At 36.9% G+C, this 21774-nt stretch overlaps 1 protein-coding gene across 1 annotated transcript; it reads right to left on the reverse strand.

The window, feature by feature from the left end:
* Window positions 1-4206: 4206 nt before the first annotated feature.
* Window positions 4207-21156, reverse strand: LOC108134741 (protein timeless). The gene is given in 17 exon segments (XM_041710309.1): window positions 4207-4833; window positions 5668-6111; window positions 10671-10772; window positions 11077-11329; window positions 11547-11907; window positions 12179-12331; window positions 12396-12549; window positions 13005-13132; window positions 13191-13389; window positions 13450-13958; window positions 14409-14550; window positions 15061-15605; window positions 16030-17048; window positions 17562-17672; window positions 17675-17779; window positions 20340-20523; window positions 21073-21156. Coding segments are annotated over 15 exon segments (4281 nt in total). The 5' UTR covers window positions 17733-17779; window positions 20340-20523; window positions 21073-21156; the 3' UTR covers window positions 4207-4730.
* Window positions 21157-21774: the final 618 nt, after the last annotated feature.

The raw sequence follows: 21774 nt of genomic DNA on the forward strand, positions 1-21774 counted from the left end.
GGCGTTTGCTCCACTGAACCACTTTTTATGCAACGCCAAGTAGAAGTAGCCGTTCGACTCCGAAAGTCCGGTATTCCGAACCGCCAACGAATGCGCCGCGAAAAACGAACAAACGAAGGCTTCTCTTCGGCTCCGGTTTAAGTCTCCGCTGGCGAGGCTTTCGAAGATGGTATCCAACTTATAAACTTAACCCTAGAATAGTATGCAAATAGCCCCGAGATTACCTGCCCATTGGCCTGTAATCGGCAGCTAATTAAATTTCAGATCGCCAACAATTAGAGAGACAGCTAGACAAAGGCCACTCCCTACAGGCCTCCTAATCACGGTTATTATTTATGGGCTTTGGGATAAATCATGATCAAATTGAACTATAAATCTGTGAGCTGAAAATTGCCGCCGGTGGCAATGCTAAAATTGCATTGCTACAACATTTCATATTTCAAATGCTCGATCAAACAAATCGTAAATTGAAATCGGTGCACCAGGCGTATGACTTTATTTGGACAATGGGCTGGCGAATCGATGTGAGAGTTTATCAAGTCATAAACTATATAAAGTGTCAGTGCAGTGTGCATGTAAAGTTTCATAATCACCGGAGTCTTAAAGTGGAGTGTCTGGGCATGTTCATGCTGTCGATTTTGCGAGGTTGTTGTTGCAATGTTGCTGTTGCACTGCAATGTTGGTTGCTAATGTTGCCGTTGTTCCCACCTATAAAACGTCAAACCCGAAAGTGAGTGTGAATTATTGCACTTTGTCTTGAAACGACTTTTTCGGGCTGCTCTCCTGGCCCTCCTTCAAAAATGCCCAAAATCCAAATTCCCCAAGACTCAAGTACTAAATCTATACCATATCGTTGCGAGAGGCCTGGTCAAATGTTATCTAAATGTCTCACACTTCCCCATTACATAAGCTTTTCATTTCACATGCCCAGGCAAAAATAATATTCGATTGTTCCGTTGGTTAAAGATCAAAGTCATTATTGTGTGAGCATTGAGGATGGCCATTTGTTTTGAAAGAAGTTGGGTAGCGATTTTTTGGGTATAATGGTTTTTGAGGTAAGTTTGCAAAAGGTGGCAAGAAAGCGTAAAAAATTAGCATATTCTTAATGAAAAGGAGTAGCCTCTAGTGGAAATTTGGTAAATTAAAACTAAAATTTTGTAAAAGGGTAAATTATAACTTAAAATGGGTAAATTATAACTTATGCCAAATATTGAAAATTAAAACTAAAATTTTAGCTTTTTGAGTTCGGAATCCGCATGTAAATGTTATGATTTAGATACTATTTCATGATTTAAATGACTTTATTATTTTTAGGATAGCTTTTAAATTTAAAGTCTTACCAAAATCTAAGAAAAACAAATTTAAATGACTTCTTGCTTCCCTTCCAATTTGGGAAATCCCAATAATATTAACATTTATTGTTCTCTGAAGTAGCCAATAAAAAAAATCAAGTATCTTCCATAAAATCTTCGATTAGAGTATTAAAACTTACCCAAAACCACAAAAACTTTCTTGCCGCTCTTTTCGTGCCCGTTGACAACTATTCGTGTATGTGGGATAATAGCTTATTGTGGTCTATAAATTATAGCAACCTGTTGTGGCCATTGCCATTGCCATTTCTGAACTTGAACTCAACTTTCAAATTGAACAAGTTTCGCGATCGACTAGCTCATTGTGCTATTTAATGTGCCGGAGTCTTTGAAAATATCTTCTTTTGTAGGGAGCGCGCTGCTCTTCACTTTCAAATCAGCGGCTTCCGCTTCGATTTGCATATTGGCTATTTAGCCATTTAGCACCCTGGTCTAATCTTGAATTATTATAACTGAGTGACCACCCCGAGTAATGTGTTTTCTCACTTCTGGTGCTGACAACTCAATTGACGAGTGACGGCGGCGGCGGCAACCAGTCAAAGGTGCTTAATGTGCCTCAGACACGCAATCTGCTCCGAAAAGTCATCGAATAATAATTCCCACCGAACGAAAATCAACTGCAAACTCAACGCAAACACTAAAAAAACCTAAACCATAAAGCAAGAGCAAATCTGAAGACGGAGGCGCACGTTTACAGCAAATAAAATTAGCTGCCTGTCTTGGTAATTGCACTGCCGCCTGCATTTTGGTTAGAAGTTGCAGTCCGACTTGCAGGCGAATAGGAAATCCAAAAAAAGAGACCGTCACCAGCACACCACAATGGTAGGCAAAGGCAATGCCACGAATGAGCAATTTGGGGACGACTTTTTGAGCGAGTGATTTCAAAAGAAAATTAAAAGAATATTTAAGATCAACCACAAATAAAAAATAAACAAAAAAATCTTATAAATTAATAAACAGTTGTATAGTTTATTCAATTTAAAGAGCTTATTTTAGTAAAAATCATAGCCAAATAAAGATAAAAGGGGCTTTTGAAAGGAAAATCAAGATTTTTATACGGTTTTTTGGTTAAAACTTATCCAAATGGCGACCGTTTTCCAAAAGAATGACTGTTTTGAGCAGCTAAAGATCTAAATAAACAAACCTCATCACTTTTTTAATGATTTCAAGAAATAAAATTTTTGATAAACTTTCGTATTTTTTATAAGGGGTAACATCATCATTTTTTGTAAAAATTTTCAAAATATAAAAATTTTAAGTTTTGATTGCCAGCTTATTGGGAATTTTATTACGAATTTTAAGAGGTATAGCATTCCATTTTTTACCCAATATTTGAATTGTTATGACCAAAATGGTGATTTTTCTGTTAGGTTTTAATGAAAGTTGGTATATGATCTATTGATGAGTTAAATAATATATTATGTAGCCAAATAGGTCCATATAATACATATTTTCGGATTATTTTGTTAAGAATTTGTTTGTTTATTAAGCAACATCAAAGCTTATAAAATATAAGTTTGTAGAAATATAAATGCGAATAAATATATATATAAACTCGCAATGCTGCAACGCTAAATAAATCACTGATCATATGAGCTTAAATAAAAATGTGGATAGTACGCATACAACTTTCAAATAAGTACAAGGTGCTACTATTAAATTATTTATGCTTACTTATAATCAATTGATCAAAACAACAGAATGAGGAAATAAATTAAGGCAAAACGGAACTAAGCAAACCATAAGAGACCATATTAAATTTCCGAATTGGATCGCAACCACGGTGAATCAGTTACCTCCCAAAAACCTCTCGCCATTCTGGGTGATCTGGCCAAGTCAAGAACTCGTGGCCATCTAGAGTTGGTCGAGAGTGGACTGTCGTCTTGGCCATGTTGCAATTAACTAGCCAACTAAGCACCAATTGGCCACAATTATTATTATTATTTCTTGTACGAGTAGTATGCTTATGCTCCGATGGCCGATTGTTGTGCCCGCCGCATTTTGGTAATTGTTTTAGCCATGTTTTGCCATTTATGTATGGGCTAGACCAAGACTGAATATGTGACTGGAACCGAGTCGCCTTAGTTTTATTTATTACACTGAGAGTTGTACTATTTGATAATATATTTTGATTGATTTTAAATTGGACTGTAATGGATTCGAAAATTAAATAACTGCTTGCATTATAAGCTTGCATACTATTTTTATAATAATTTTATGTTGGGGTCTAGTATACCCGATTATATATTAAATATTATTTATCAAAAATCTTGAATTTTATTTTTGTAATTTCTCAATATACTCGTATTAAAAAAAAATGTCTTAAAAAAGGATTTTTTTTTTGTTTTTAAACTGTCTTTTTATTTTAATAATTTAATAAGGGTTTCAATATACCCGACTACATTTTGACAGTTATTTATTTTGTGTTTATTAAATTGTTGCTTTAGAATTTTAAATGTTTCTAAAATATGCGATTTAATTTTAAAAATCAGTGAATAAAATCATTTATGAGATTATTAACATGTTTCTTTAGTATTCTTGAAATTTGTAGTCGTTTTTATATTTTTTATCAATACATACCTATTTTAGCAATTTTTTTTCTCTGTAATTTTTTTTTTATATTTATTAGCTGCATTTGTTTTTGTTCAGTTCTTTTGGCTACCGTGCGTGGAGTCTCCCCCGATTGGCCCCCCCCCAAAACCCCTGACCCCCAGATCGGCCAGATGACCTTAATTCGTTTTGGCCACCGCTATGCCACCACTCGTTTATCTTTCGGCTCCGCCAATTTGCTGCACATTATTCACATTTGGACTTGCACCCGAGTCAGAGACAGAGATTTGTGGCTTTTTGGCTACAGAGAAAGCTTTATTACTGCTAAGCATAACTTATGACTAAGGATATACATACAGATGGATTTTTGGATACGGACGCTCTTCAATCTTCATTCTTAAATCGTGTAAATAGATTTATCTGTGTATATATTTGCACTATTTCAACCAGGAACTGCCCATTTACATATGTGTATGTGTATGTGGTAAGTGGTAAGTGTGTACAGAGAATACAATTGAAAACTAAGGTTAACTTAAGGATATCTAATGACAGGAATAGAATCTACAGAGCCTCACAGCTATTAACCAAACTTTATAATGCACTTCTCATTAATTTCTGCTTAGACTTCATCTTTAACCATAGATAGTAATGCACTTTATGCGTTAGCTAATTAATCAGGTATACTTTTGCATTTAGAGGTCATTAAATGTACAATCCTTGTGCTGGGTCAGTATATTAAAAGTTACGTTTCACTTGATTTAGGAACAATTCAATCCAGCTGTTGGTTGTTTTAGTATTCGGGATACCAGATCAATGATAGTAGGGCACCCGGAATTCGGTTCGCTCGAGTCGATCGTCCTCATCACTCACATACATTCTGGTCAGATCCGAGGCCAATGAGACATTGTCGCTGCTGCAATGATCCAATGAGCCAAAAGTCGAAACATGAGCAACACACACATCAAATTACCCGCCCAAAAAAAGGCCAAGTTTCCCGGCCAAAAACAGCCAATGAAATTGAGTTAAAAAAAGGTAGGAAACTGAATAATTGCTTGCCATAAATTTATGTGAGACACTGTTCAGCAATGCCAGGCATTTTCGAGCATTTTCCTATTGACAAGATGACGGCCTGCCATTTGCGCAATCTGTCTAATTGTCAATTAGCCAATAGGCTTGACTTTGACATGAGCCTCGCCTCCATTGCGATTGAATTTTCAGACTCACTTAATTTCCTCAGCTGCCAGTCAGGCAAAAAATCTTCCAGACTTTAAACATAGCCAATAAAACCTACTGATAAATTGCAATAGGAGTTTTTCGGGGTCACAAAATAAATTAATTAGGTGGGCTAGATGGTGGTACAATTCACCATCCTTAATGTATAACAATTATTCATCTTAGTTTATGCTTTCAAAGCTTGGGCGAATTGTATTGAAGAAATTTGTCTAACAATTATTTCTGTTTATATTAAGTACTATAGTTGGTAATGGGGAATTATGCAAGATGCACAGCATCAATACATATTTCAATATATTTCTCTATTCAAGAAATCTGTTCAAACAATATTTTCCGAATAATATTTAAGAGAAAATATTTTGTGAGAAGAAAAAAGAAAATATTGCATTGAAAAAATCAAGTGTTTTCGGACAAACAAAAGTCCCCACAAATAAATAAAAAAAGAGCATAGTGCGACTTCTTAAATGGGCGTCCTTTGAGCTGAATGTTCAGTTCCCATCGCACACGCACTCACTTTAATTCCTTTTCCTTCTCGTACACAGATGCCACCATGGCACTGTATTCCTGGTCCAAGTTGTTGGCCCTCGAGAAGTGCGATCCGTTGACCTCCAGTCGCTCGAACGAGGACTTCATGGAGGCATCCACATCCATGTCCAGTCCGGACGAGCCACCTCCTCCTCCTCCTCCACCACCTCCACCACCTCCACCTCCACCTCCTGCGCCACCCGCTGTTCCCGTGCTCATCAGGGCCACCATGGAAAGCGAGGACACGGTGCCCCCGCATCCCGAACTGCTACTGTTCTCATTGTGACTACCCATAAACGTGTTCAGCATGCTGATCTTCAACGTGGTCGTCGGATTCACCGAGCTCATCGAGGTGCTCGCCGCCTGCGAGGTGGCCGCACTGATGGACTTCCCCAATCCCTCATCGTCCATGGTCGTCGACGAGGATCCCATGCTGCAAAGAGAAAAAAATTAAATTTTATATAAATAGTTTGTACAAATAAAGCGGATAATCAGGTTATGTGTTTTAGATGCCATTTATGGATATTTAGTTAAAGCTCCAGTGAAGAATAACAAATGGGTTTACCTATATTGTTCTGTCTAACATAAGATTTTAAATTAATATTAAGCTACTTAGCTACAAAACTCTTTATTACTTCAAATAAATAAACTTTAGTATATCTAAAACGCAAATTGATTGGACTTAATATATTTTTTTTCTTTGCGAATGGTGTATAAGATTAATTTGTAGTACTAGATATTTTTAACACAAAGATTAACAAATAATAATAAAATAAAAACCTATAAGATATAATAAGATAAAAGACATTTTTAATAGCTTATTAAAAATAAAAGCAGACACAGTTTCAGTTTCTTTCCTACAAAATAATAATTGAAGTTACGATATCAGAACGTGTTGCTTAATGTAGGTCTTTTATTATTCATATGCATAAACAAAAGAAACCTTTTAATAACAATCTCCGACCTCCCAATTTATATTTTTCCATTAATTCACCTTTTCTTCTAACATGTTCCTTCCCTTTCAAAGAAACCTTACAGATCGTTGCCCAATTAACCCTTTGGTACTCGAGCCCATATATTCTCACACTTTGCGATCATAGTAGCAGTTACTGAATTGAATGACTCAGCAAGACTCCATGGCCTGAACTTGTTTATTTAATAATTAAAATGATTTATGGGGCTGATTGATGTAGTAGCAGCAGCAGTCCGCTGCATGTTGCACTCATTGCTCTGCAGCAGCAACAAAATGCATTGGCAATAAATGCAAAATGTTAACAAAACTAAAACTGAAGCCAAACCCAAAAAGGAGTCAGAGCCAAAGAAGGTCGCAAATTGAAGCTGGGAAAACCATAGCGAAAAAAAAAAATATATACTAAAGTTAGTAGTCTTCTGCCCGATGTTGCTGCTGTTTGGCTGGGTGTTGCTGCTGTGCACTTGGTGTTGCTGTTGTGCCCGACAGATTGCAGAGTCGAAAAAACACAGCCCACGGGCCACTTGAAAAGTGCAACTCAAGCTCGAGCTTTTGACTTTGGTTTCCTTGTGGGCTGGCCATTGCATATTGCATATACTACTCCCAGCAGAAAAAAAATGAGAAAAATGTCAAATTCAATTTTCGCCAGGCGTCAAAGTAAATTACTTCGGAAAATTGCCTTTTGTCAACGCCCACGCCCCCTTGGCAATAAGTAAAAAAATGCATTAAAAGGCGGCCAAAAAGCGTGCCCACATCTCGTGTTAATTTGCCTATGGTTTTATAGAAAGTTGTGAAATTACTCAAAGTATCTGTAAGATACTTCAACTCTGTGTGGTTTAATTAAATGCCAGCAATAAAAAGTTTACATAATTTTAATGTTTTTTGCACATCATTTAAATATATAAAATATTTATGGATTTTTTCGCAACTTAATGAGCTCTCAAATAGTTTGAAAACGAAAATTAGTTTTCTGGTTGGCGTTTATTTCCTATATATAAAATATATTTTATTTTACACACTTTTTAGTGCTCAACTATAAAGACCATTGAAAGTGTATTTTTCGAAGAAAAAACGCAGCATTTCCAATGACTAATATCAAAAGAAATTAATACACTATTTGAAAGTGCCTAAAGAAATGTTAGCGTTTTTGCTAGTACAGATTTCCAAGCTCTTTGGAAAAAATCAGATGACTTCATCCTTAATGATCTAAGCCAACTATTGAGTCAGCAGCTGAGCCAGCTTTTTATATGCTATCCAAACTAACAAAAGAACTTGTTTGGCTGCACTCTGGTGGGACATAGCATACGCACTGCCGTTTAGCTCGGGGATGCCCCGGGGGGCCAAAGATCGCGTAACTTTTGACTTTTACTTTCCACGGAAAAAAAAAAACAGTAACAGCAACAAACTGTAAGCACTGAAAACTCGTTTGACAAAGGCAGAGGAACCAAAGCACTGGTGCAGCAAACAATAAATAAAATATCAGCAAGAATATTTCACATGCCTTTGCGGGAACGAAACAGAAAAAAATATGCAAATTTTAACCCAAAACTGGTTCAGTTTACTGGAAATTCTCAGGGGGTCGACAACACAGCCTCATCTAAGGATGCAAAAGTTGTAATCTCAAATGTCAACATCACTCGTTGTGATTAATGGTTGTTTTTGACTTCTCCAGCTCCGATTTCTAATTACCGCAAAAAACAATGGGCAATTATTTAAGCGGTTTATTTTTAAAAGTTAATTCGGTGTAAATGCTTTGATTTCGCCCTATAAGCCTAATGAATTGATTGACTCCGAGCAGCGAGATTATCTGGGCTTATTTATGCGACCAAGACGAAGTCAATTTATGCAGTGTGGCCACTGTCCTCCACTTTTCGAGTACCAGTACGAGTACGAGTACGAGTACGAGTATCTATCAGATACAACTGAACGACATTCATAGGCTCTGTCTCAGCTGCGCGTGCTAATCGCGATGACTTCATTTCGTGTTGCTCTTGATGTCGCTAGTGTCGCTGGTGTTGCTGGTGTTGCTGCTGCAGTTGTTGCTCATGTTGCTGCTGGGTTTTTGCTGCTGTTGCTGCTGCTGTTGGGTTCGACGACAGAGGTCAGGCCACTGTATCTCATGGATAGCATTGATTGTTCGCTTGCTGCGGACATGGCAGACTTGTCAAAGGTGTAAATGATTCTAAAGAAAAAACGCCTGGTGTTTTATTTTATGTTAAAGTAGGGAGTGGAAAGTCTGGGTATTGAAGGGAAGTTTGATTCTAAAATATTATAAGCATTGCTAAAAAGATTTATTTCGATAAAAATAGCTGGTAAAAAAAAATAGAATGGAAATTAGTACCATTACTCTAAAGTTTTTTTGTTAAGTTTTTGCTTTGTTGATTTATTACGATAAAATAATATTTAATATTTATTATAAAAATTATCAATAGCAAGAAAATATTAAATATTAAATATTAAGTACCATTTCTCATAATCTTTCAAATATTATTACATGAATTTCTTCTTAATTTTAAAAATGGCAAAGAAATATTATTTTTAATAACCTACCATTACTCTTAGGCTTAAACATATTACTTAAATGTTTTATTTCGATAAAAATAGCTGATAATTTAAAAGTATGTGCTTAAAGTTGCTTATATTGTATATTTTTAAACCTATATATATAACTTATTATCTCAGTGGAATTATGTTAATATTATCTCAGAAAATTACATTGTGAAAATAAAATCAAACATATATGGCTGCCTTAAATCATCAAAGTAAGTCTAAGGCTGAATTATTCAATATTGCCAATCACAGTTAAATTCTTTGCATTTAATTAGAGATTAAATTCTTTAATTGCCTGATATCAATCATGTTTGACTAGTTTAAATGTCCAAATTAAACGCAGCCCCTCCTTTTTTGGACTCATTCCCAGGCGTTTTACACGGCGAACCCAATATACTTTGCGTTATCCTCTAATCGGCAAAGTCCGACTATTTATCGCAGATCTAAGCTCTTTGGTGTAACAACAAAATGCCATACAAAAAGTCATAAACCCAAATGCAAAATGCTGTTCAACATGAGCAGCAGCCGTCGCAATCGGAATCGGAAAATCGAAAAATTTGGAAAATCGCAGGAGCAGCTCCGCCAGCGGGTGAGCTGATCGTGTGGGGTCCAAAAGTGGGCCCAAAAGTACGGAGCCTGGCTAAAAACGTACGAGTAACACGGAATAACACATGGCCAATGACCAAACGGATGAGATACACTCTATATGCATCTAGATAGATAGTCGAGCGGTGGCCTCAAGTGCACTGCGAAAATCCTGAACACTGAATTATTTTGTTAGCGTTTTAAATATTTAAATTATTTATTTTATTTTTGTAAAAACATTTAAAATTCAATTTTGAAGCATTCTACTTCAAAGGAGGAACAATCATTAAGTACTTTGTGTTGTCGTCAAGTTCTGAAGTTACTATTTGCCATTGGCACATCAAAAATATGATCACAATTGCATAAGTCATAAAAGTATTTGTTATTGTTCGATCAAACTATATTTATATTATGATTATGATAATTATATCATTTTGTAAGGAATATATTTTTTCGAGTGCAGTCAGTTCTGAGTGGAAGGCAATGAGACTGAGACTGAGACAGAGTCTGGCCGACAGACACAATGGCCAAAACGGAGCTGACATTTGGTGCGCAACTGGCGACAACGACTGTCAACACGGGAAAGTAAATGTACGAGGGGCCGCAAAGTTCATAAATCGCGGTCTAGAGTTTAGAGTTTTTGGCCAGCAGATTTCAGTTTTCAGTTAGCAGGGAGAGCGTCGCGTCGTGTTAACAATATGTTATGTTAGCCATTCGGAGGAGAGCCTTAACGGCTGCCGTGTGCCATAAATCTGAAGATTTTGCTGCATTGTCTTCGCTTAGGTTGGGCTAGGTCGCGCGACTTGTGTCCGGATTTGTATTTGGGTATGTATAGTACATTGGTATGGATTATAGATTATGGTTATATGTGGACAAAGTGCACTCACCAATCGCTGGGATCACCAGACGGACCTGGGCGCTGATTGCATTTGCTGCGCATGACCAACTGCAGCCAGTTGGGAACTGGAGGCGTGGGATCGGGCGTATATCTGTCAGATCAAGACAAGATCAAGGAAAATTAGTAAATGAAGGCAAATCGGAGACTTTAATTTATGCTATTCTAAAAAAATGAATTTTGTAAACTCTATTGAAGAAATGAATCCGGCAAATGAATCACGAAATCAATGATAGAAGGAGGATTTCAAAAATCGACTTTGTAAATACACGAGAAAATATCTTCTGAGGAAACTTTTTTTTAAGCATTTAATTAAATGATTGCATTGAAAATTTAGATTCTTTCTGATGCCTTTACCAATTCATTGAACAAGGAAAGAGTTTTGTAATGGAACCTACCTGATAATCGAATTGCAGTGCTTGGTCTTGGGCACGGCGAAGATTTCGCTGGGCGGAGGCGTCGATTCCATGGCGTGGGCCTTCTCCACGTCCGGGTCCACTTCGGGGATGAGGGCCAGCTCCTCCGGCTCACCCAGGTCCACATCCAGGCTGCTAACCGAACTGAGCGAGTTCCTTGGCCCCGTGTGATGATATCGGGAAGGACTCGACGCGGTGGCATCCTCCAGCACACTGGCATCGAACTTGAGGTTGACTATAAGAGCCCAGATGGAGAAGAGGGAAGGAGAGAGGCACACAGCATATCGAGATACACCGACGGACACACAATGAGAATGCGAGTGCATGGAAGTACGGATTGGGATTCGGATTCGATCAAAATTTCACACACAGAGAGAGAGCAAAAATTGTTGATAACGGTATACACAACACCTTATGCGACATGATAGGTAGCGGGGTTGAATTCAACTCACGTTTGTCCACGGGTCCCAGCTTCTTGGCCAGTCCGTACATCGTCTCCGGCGTCCAGTAGTCTGGGATTCTGGCAAAGATCGAGCCCGCATCCGCTGGCAATTGGATGCCCAGTTTATGAAGCAGCAACACAAATGGCTGGTACAACATCGTGGTGGACTGCTCGTTGTTCCACTGCACCACCGGTATGGATTTCTGCTTGCAGATGCAGTGATAGGCCACCGGCTCCATGATGTGATCTCCGTCCGGCACTTTTAGGCCATTCCTCAGGGTCAACTTGACGAAACAGCACTCGATCAGGATCTTCTGCAGCCACAACAAATGCTGCGACTTGTGTTCCTTGATGATCAGGTCAAGCAGGATCTGTATAAATACGAAACAAAATTATATGAGTTTAGAGTTACTCTAAGAGTACATGGTATTCGTAGAATCATGTTAGAGGTCAGTTATTGGACGGTTAATGTGTATTTGGTCAATATGTTTCGACACAGTAAAAATTGTTTAAATCTAACAAGTATTTTAGAAGTTATTAGGAAATTTTCAATTATGACGTCATATTTGCAAAACTGAGTGCACATATCTGAAAGAGCGAAAGAGAGCAAAGTAATGGGGCGGTTCGCGGTGGTTAACCAACCTGCACATCATCCGAGGGCTTGCCGTAAGCACACTCTTTAATCTCTATTCCGGACTCAGTTGTTCCGGAAGTGGGTGTCGTCAGCAAAGTTCTCTGATACTCAGCATCCTCGAACTTCATCAAGTCATCGTACTCCAACAAGGTAATAATATCCTGCAAAAAAGTAGCAAACACATTCATAAAACTCATTTTAGATCAGGTATTCGTATATCCTTACCTGTTGCAGAAGTTGTTGGATTATGGAAATCCGAGTCTTCAATTTGTTGCCATTGTTGCTGAATAGCTTCACTATTTTACCCACAATATCGTTGTTTTTCTTGCTCTGCACATAATACCAATACAGCGTGTCCATTTCTTCCTGAGACCACGAGCTAATAGGAAAAATAATAATAATAAATTAAATGACTCCTCTAATTGTTTTAGTTTTAATTTAGAGGAGGACCTTAAGCACTTGAATTCTACATTTTGGTTAGTATGCTCTTTGTTAAGAAAGGTTTGTTAGTAGGCTCATAAAATCTAAGAAAATAAATAACATAAATACTTGTTTCCCTAAAAATGAATGAATAATGTATGGGGAATTCACTTGTAGAACATCCATGGCTTCGTAAAGAAGATTAAATTGGTGTGACTTAATATTTCTAAAGTAAAACACTAAACGCCGATTCTTATTGGTTCACAAATGTTTCAAATGATTTTTATTCTTAATGGCACTTAAGTCTCTCAATCAATTCAATGAATTTGATTAATTATTTTAGTAAAATTCACGCTTGCAAGTAATACACCCTAAGTGAGATATTGCTTTTACAAAAACGTCTGAAATCCTTACCAAACGGTATGTTCCTGATTGTGTTCTTTGGTCATTTCAGTCAAAGAAGTTGTGGGAATGGTTAGAGGCGATTTTGGCGGAGTGTTCATGAACTTATGAATCACGTATTCGATCAGATCGGACCAGTCCTGTTAAATATAAAAAAATTAATAAAATGAATAAATAAATTTTTCTCCTAAAACTTACATCACATAGTTCATAGTCGGCCTCCCAAATTCTTGAATAGGTCTTCAAAATAATTGGTTGAAATAGCACACCAATCTGGCCCAGATCACCACCTATATGATGCATCATAGTAAAGATGCAGTCATTCACAAACTCTCCATTGTTGTTAAAGTCCTCCAAAAGGATGCCATAGTAGTGCATTACCTCCAGGGTGGCAAACCTTTATAATAAATATTTTCATAATATTTTTTAATGATTTGCTATTAAGTTAAAAACATACTGTGTTATGTGCTCTGAAAGGCGTATAGATTGACTTCCACCTAGTTTCGCCGAACTGTCTAGGATAAGCAGGAGTATGTGATTTGTGACCACCAGATCCTGAAGATACTGTTTGGAATGAATGCTGGGATTAAATCGTCTTAGCAGCAGCACAAAAAGACATCGCAGATCGGACATTTCGCTAATTTGCAACTGCAGTTGCCTCAAATGAGCTCGATCGTCTTCATTTAGATGGTTGACTTTATTGTATGTGTCGATGGCCTGTAGGAATTCTCTTATGGCCGTCACCACCAAGTGCATCCTTCTCAAATAGGGCTTCAGATCACTTCCCTCTTGTCTGGCATTCAGTTCCAACTGCTCACAAAGGGTCACACCCTCATAGGTCAAGTAGCTCAATACATCGTAGGTGAGTATGGTGTCGATGTGCTCCATGTCCAGTTCCAGTTGGGCGGCAAACTTCAGGAAGTACGTGACCAGCCAGAAAAAGTGCGACGTATCAATGGGCACCTTCTAGAGGCAAATGGAAATATATGTTATTCTTTTGATCTTAAATTTTAAAAACATATTATAAAATATTATATGAAGGTTGCAGTAAGGTTGCAGTAAAACTTTATTTTGAAGAAAATGTTTAATAATGTTTTTCTCAAATAGGCAGAGGAACGTTAAAGTATATTAAGATATTGTAATTAAATATAAAAACTTTAAATAAATATATTCGTTCGAGCAGTGAACATAAAATTGATAAAAATGAAAAAAATATTTTAATTCTAGCAGTACACAAATAGATTATAATTTATACATAATTTTAATATTTTTTATTTAAACCAAACAAGCATAGAAATATGTTAAAAATTTCACCTTGTTCTGCCCCATTTCGTAATAAATTAAATTTAATGACATTAAGTAAAACAAAATTAGGCAATTGAAGATTTAATTAAATCTAGAATTATCGCTACCTACCGCATTGGAAAGCAGTTGCGTGTGTAGCTCCTCCACTAGATAATTGTAGCCCTTGAGGAGGAAGTCCACAGTGAATTCCTTCAGCAGATTGGATATGTCATCATCGGTGGGTGTGTGCTGCACCAGACCTTTCATGTTGATGCTGTAGATTGGATATGGTAATTTGTAAATATATACGCTTTCCCTTTTTTATATTCCCTAAAAGAGGGTGCTTTAACTTCAGGCAGAAGTTAGCTTTCATGTCCGTTAATACGCAGTTTTAAACACACAAATGTCTTCTTGATATTGCAGGTAGTATACAAGTCGGGTGGTTTAAATTTAAATAAAATTTTCAGGTATTAAAATTAATTCCAAAAATAGTGAAAAAATTTAAATATTTGGATTTACTATTTTTTTTAGGCAGTGTATGTAGTACACTTTAGTGTCCATGGCTTACCATTCATGGGTTTAATAAAAAAAAAATCGAACAATCATTACATAAAGCTGTCATAGGAATGATGGAAAAATTGATCTTTTAAGCGACATAGCTTCATTGTTTTAAACATATAAGCACAAAAAACGAAGTATTGTCGTTTTATAGAATATTTTGTTTTTGCTTTATATTTGTTTTTTCTATTTTTATATATTTTTTCTTTTTTTTTCTAAAACTCACAGACTGCTCTTGCTGCGCTTGACCAGCTTTTTGCGTCTCAGCTCCTTCTTGTCCATGGGTGACATAATGGTGCGTGGCTTGTTCCTCGGTTTCGTGTTACACGGCGGCTTCTGGTGCTGGGGCTTGCCCTGCGGCCCGTCGTCGTCGTTGCTGGAGGTGGATATGGACTCCTGGTTCTCCACCTGGGTGCCATAGCCGCAATCCGATAGCTCCGATTGCGAGGAGGGGCACTCGCGCTTCTGCGGACAGCACTTGCCCTTGGTCAACTGAAGTTGGCCGGAATGGGGTGACTTCTGGCCCAGTTTCACCGCCGACACGTGGGACGTGTAGGAGGACTCGTGGAACTGGTGCATTTGAGCTTGGGCCGAGGTGCAGGCTCTTACTGGTAGTGGTGGTGGCGGCTTGAAGGGCTCGTTGCCCAGGCATCCATTCGCTGTGGCGCTTGGGTTGGTAGTGTTGTTGACCTTGTCAGCTGGTTGTTGTGTCAGGTTCAAGGGTTCAGAGGCTGCGGCCATTCGCAGATACTCCTCTTCCTCCCTTTCGTCCTGGAAAATGTAGGAGATTTAAAATTGAAAATAAATTAAAACGTAAATTTTGATTTTGTAGAAAATCTTGAATATTACTAGGAATTTATCCCTACTTTTTTATGTATTTTTAAGTTTCAGGTTAGAGAGTATTAATAAGAATATTTAATTGGATTTCTTATAGCATTGAAGACACAATTTTTGGGCTATTATTTAATAATAATTTTTAGAAATTAATGGCACTCAATTAAATTTAGCTTTACAACGTTTGTGAACTTAAAAAACGAAACGGAGCATCTTGATAATTATTAAGAGTATTTATTTATTAATAATACTCTATTTAATATATCTTAAAACTCAAAATTAAAGAATATACCCCATGCTATCATTTAAAGTCTGCTTTCAAGGAATCTGGAGAATCTAAAGAAATGCTATATTTGCTTACCTCATCTTCTCCATCCTCCTCATGGCGCTCGATCCGCTGCTGATCCTCGTAGTCGCCATCGTCCATGGACTCTCCGGCGGGCTGCGATTGTTCCGGCGATCCGGGCAGCTCGCTGTCGTTGCCGGTCATGTCGCTGGCCTCCTCGGAGCCATCTGGCTTATCGGCCGGCACCCTGGCCATGGCATTCTGATACTCCTGGCCCTTGCGACTCACCTCCTGGAGGGTGGCCGCCGTGCCACGCCCATTGCTGCCATTGTCGGAGGAATCGGAGGTGGGGTCAGAGGTCAGCATGGGACTGGAGTCGCCACTGCCCTGCTTGGGCGGCGAGGTATTACTCTCGTTATCCTCAGAACTCTCCGACAGCGAGGCTTCGAACCAGATGTTGAGCAGCTTCTGCAGCGTGCTGACATGCTGATCCTTGTAGATCAGGGCAATCAGCTGGACCATGGTCACACCCCAGAAGGCTCGCTGCGGACAGGTCATCAGATAGAGGAGTAATTTGTCAATGCTCTGGATGAACAGGTTCCAAAGGATCGTGTTCTGCATGGAGATGCCATGGGGCATCGACTGCATCATGGGCATCACACAATGGGCATGGGTTTCCGGAATGTGCAGGATATTCCTCAGCAACAGCAGGCAATTGTTGATCTGATCGCATTTGTGCGGCGACAGTTTGGGATCCGATTCCAGGATATGCTTCATGTACTCCACCACACTCTTGGTACTCTTCGCCTCGGTGAAAGCCTCCTTGCTGGTGTACAGCAGCTTGTTCAGCTCGAAAATCGTGTGGCGACCCACATCCGTGCGGTACATCACGTCCACGGAGAACAGGCACTCCACCGGCACCGTCAGATTCACCAGGATCCTGATGACCGACTCCAGCACCGCATCGTCCTTCGCATTTTCCAGCAGCGGTATCAGATCGGAGCGCACATTCTGTCCAAATCCAATGGCCCGGCGAAAGGTGCGCAGCGTTTGGTCTTCATATGTCAGCTTGTAGTTGATCTCCTCTAGAATGGCTGGGGACAACAAAGAACTCCATTACTACACTGATAGAAAAATATGGCTATTAAATCCTTTGAATTAATTCTATTAATTATATAATTTAAATTTAATATGAAATCCATTTAGTTAATACAAAGCATAAAAAACTTGATGATGTATAATTAAAATATGTGAATTAATCTCAAAAAAATTATACAAATAAAATAAGTCATAATTGTTTAAAATGATTAATATTTCAGTTAAAAGTTGTTTAAATTTAAAGTATATTTTTAGGCATTACCATTTATCCCGAAAATAGCCAAATAATAAACAACAAAAAACTTAATTAATTAGCTTACTCTTAAAGGTTTTTTTTAAATAATGCACTTTCAAGGTAAACCGTTCATAAATAAAATCTTAAAATAATATCAATTTCAATTTTATTTTCTTGTATTTTATTTCAAATACAATTATTTAAATGCGTTTTTAACGACATCGCAGGATTCTTAATAGTTTTTTTGTTCAACACAATAAGCTAAACAACTCACCCAATGCATTTGGATTGACCACATAGGTATCACCCTCCAGGCAACCCAAGGAGGAGAATGCGCTGTACAACTGCGGAGTTGCAAGTAACCAGTCCATAACCAACTTCACTCAATATAGTTTTGATTATTCCAGATGTGATTGTGATTCTTGAGCTGCCTGCCTTTGCTCATTGTTGGTTCCAAACATTGAAATACTCCTTTGAAGTTGCGCACAGGAACTGCAAAAATATATACAAAATATTATATAAAGTTAGTTAAAATTGTTACCTTAATATTAAATTAATTATTATGTTTATTACTGTTAACTATTTAAAGGCAATTGATTTAAAGCACTTTATTTTGTTTTAAATGAAACTACATTTTGAAAAAATAATTATATATGTTTATATGTTTAATAGTTCTTAAGTAAAAGTGAATTACTATTTTAAGCCAACTTTAAAGCTTTGCATTAATTATAATTAAAAAGAAAACGCACACAAGTTTATTGTTAATGTAACTACATTTGGAAATAGTTACCTAAAAAAAGAAAAGAAAAAACAATTACCTGAAAAACCTTAGCCTTGATTGGTATACATATATACCAATAAATGGTACATAATTATAAATAACCAATAATAACATAAGAAAAATCTACAAGCCTAATGTTATTGTTACTAAATCTTCCAATTATTATCTAAAAATAGGAAAATGTCATTTGACCTTTGTCTATCATAAAGGCCAAACAGAATTAATAAACAAATTCAAAGTCTTTAGACTAATTGTACATGAATGAACTTCTCACAAACATGACCTAAAAATAATAAAGGCTTTAAAATAGAAATACTGAATGATTAACTGTCGTTTGTTCAATTATACAACCGCAAATGCCACACATCACCGTCTGCTATAAATATTTGCGTTCGCAAACAAAATCACTGGACATGTGACCATAAAGGGCGCAGTCAATGCAATGTGCTGCAATTGCAGCACCTTGGGGATGAAACCCGAATCAACTTTTATTAATTCCGGGCCTTTAAAACACGTGCCCTTAACAGCCACAGCCAGTATTAACCACCTACCACCCGTTGTGAATCAAATCTCGAAAAATGCCTACCAGACGAGCCCCAAAATTCCGGGAAGCCACACTTCTTAGAGAAAATAAGTGGGTTAGAAGGACCATTAGGGAGGGTGGTGAATTTCCTACCTTCACCCATCATGTAACCAGGTAAATCCTCAACAACCGGTGGCCGCATGTGACTCACTTGCAGACAAACTCGGGGACTGATTGTGTAAACAACACACATTGTGCCAGTGAGTTCGATTTCCAAGGGAACAATGGCTGCAGCAGTAGCATTCTCATACTCAATGGATAAATGTGTTTTCTGTCGAACCCCCGTGGCGATATTTATAGAGCATGAATCGGGATGCAGAATGGCGCAGCATTGGGTTCCTTTTTGTCTATGGCTTCCAGGTTACTGAATTTGAATGCCTTCGCGCTATATTTGTCAACAAAAGCGAACATGCAGTTGGGCTGCATTGAAAACGTATTGCCCTCTTTTGGGCGAACACGTTAAATGGCACGTTAAATGGTCAAAAACAACAAAATGTATAAAAAAATATATATTTAGTTTAATTTTCATAGTTGGAAAGAAAACCTATAATATTTAAATTGGGTTTTAATCAAGAGTTCTTCAATTAACATACTAATTATAAAACAAAATAAAAATCTACACCCAGTGATTGTAATAAAACAAAAAAAAATATAATGATAATTCTTAAAATGAAAGGTGAAAAGCCACTGTTCAAAATCTTAAACTTAAAATTCTACAAGCCAACAAGCTTTAAGCAATTTTGCAGTAAACAAAAATAAATTGTATGCTAATTTTCCAGATAAAAAATGAAAGCAAAAACAAAAAGTTGTATTCCTTAAGTTCTAGCAGCGTAAAATTTAAATTTTATAATTGTTAACTTATTAATAAACAACCAAAATGTGGATATCAATTAAACCTAATTGCCATTCTATAGTGCAGCATAATTTTTGCACAACTAAATCAATAATCATATATAATCTGGAAATCTATCTTTGGTGCATTTCTAGCAACCCCAATACCATTTCCGCTGACTGGTTATGAAATCAAAGACAAAACTTACATAAAAGGCAAATCGAGAACTACAAAATGATATGCGCATTGAAATCTAGAGTTGAGTATTTTTTTTTCCAGATAGCTAGTAAATTTGTCATTCTTTCGCAAAAAGGCAATTCATTGAGGCGAGCGCAAAAATTTGCATTTGAAACGGAAAATGTAGATAGGACCAGCAAAATAAAAAATTTAAGAAATTTCATTTGCAATGCCAATAAATGCAGGTTCTGAGGGTCGTTAAAAGTCCTGGATAAACAGCAACAACACACTCAACATCTGAGTCCTGTCATGAAATGTGTCAGCTGCAGAATTGATGGGGGAAATTTCCCGGAATTATTTTGTTATCCTGCCATTGACAGGAAATCTAAAGAAAGGCCAAGCCTCTTTTTCTGCCAGTTGAGTGGGTGCAATTTACATAACAGCTGTTGCCTAAATTGCCCCTTTAATTGTTCCTTATTTTATTTATTTTTCTTATTTTTTTACTGTGAAATCAATTGTGGTCAAGCTTTGCTTTTTTTGAAATTTAGCGCCTAATAAAAGTTAGCTTTGTGAAGAGAGCTTTTTAAATCGTGCAATTTTCACAATACTCAATTCAAGTAAAACTGTGTTAGGTCAAGTCTTATCTTTAGTATGTCTATTAAACTATCTTTTTTCTTACCGATTTATAATAATTTACTCTGTTGTGTTAGTTGTTAATGTGTTGTTTCACTGTGATGTTTAGTTTGATTGTTTATAAATGTTTTAAGAGCTGTATTGAGCACTTGTTGGGTTTCTTTGTGGTCTAGATCACGTTCTAGTTAATTCGTTTTATATCCACTTTCCAAATAAGAATTGTTTAATATCTGAAAGTAGTTTTAAAAAAATTATGGTTTTATTTTTGAAATTTTGTTTTTATTCTCAAAAATTTAGTTGGAAGATGCGCAGCTTCATTTCACAGTTTTGCACTTTGCTTTCGTGTTTACACTGCACAAAACTTCTTTATTAATACGTTGGTTGCGTGTCTTGGCTTACGTAAAATTCACAAGCAACTTGTACAATAAAAACAATTAATTTGCACTTTTTTGATTGCAATCTAGACAAGACACTGAGAGAAAAAGCAGTGAATCACAAAGGCACTCTCTCTGGTAAAATTGCTGAGCACTTTTATGGAAATTGTTTTATTAGTATTATTGTTTTCTCAGTATTGCAGTTGAAGATTAAAATATACATTGTTTGTAAAGATTTATTTATTTTGAAGATTTTTATTTTGAGTTATATGTTTTGTGGATAAATTTGCACCCGCTAAACGAACCGCTTACTTGGAACTCAAAACGCTGAATGCGATCTAAGTTCTCGTTCGACCACCGAAGTCAGATACAAATTGCAACTCACAGATACACACACACACTTACGGCGAGTCCCACCCACACAGGGGCAACGTGCCGCTGCCGGCGCTTGTGTGAGTGAGAGAGGCGAGCCGAGAGCTTTCGCCGCGCTTCCCCGTCTCTGTCGCACCCAGGTGCGAGCGGACGGTTAGCTCGGCTCACGTGTAGCGGCAACGTGCCGCACGTTTATTTGCCAACCGCCACTGGCGAATGTTCGATAACCATGAATAACCAGCGCCGGAAAATACGGAGAATACTCGGCAAACAACAGCAACAGTCAGAGCTATTCCATGCACTCAAAAAAAAAAAACGTTTTCTAAAAGGTTTTGCATATTCGCACTGAATAGAAAAGAAACATTTTCAAGCCATCTTTAAACAATATATGTTTTAAAAAATTGAAATTCAAATTTGTAGGTCTATTTAAATCCCATATTCATATAAAACACAAATAAACATTTAATAAGCTTTGACATTTTTTAACCATTAAATTTTCCGTAAATATCCATGATCATAGCCTATATAAATATTTCTAATGGAATGCCATTTTTAAATAACAACATATTTATTTTTAATTTTCAAAATATTTAATTTCCTTTTAAAAATTTAAAATATATGTAGTCATTATTTCATTTCATTGTAATAACTTATAATTTTTTAATGAAATATTTTTTATAAGCTAGAAGGAAACGTAAATGACAAATGTCTGATAGTAATATAACTTGGTTATTG

The sequence above is a fragment of the Drosophila elegans genome, unplaced genomic scaffold, assembly GCF_018152505.1.
Source record: "Drosophila elegans isolate 14027-0461.03 unplaced genomic scaffold, ASM1815250v1 contig_814, whole genome shotgun sequence".
In the NCBI taxonomy this organism is placed as follows: domain Eukaryota; kingdom Metazoa; phylum Arthropoda; class Insecta; order Diptera; family Drosophilidae; genus Drosophila; species Drosophila elegans.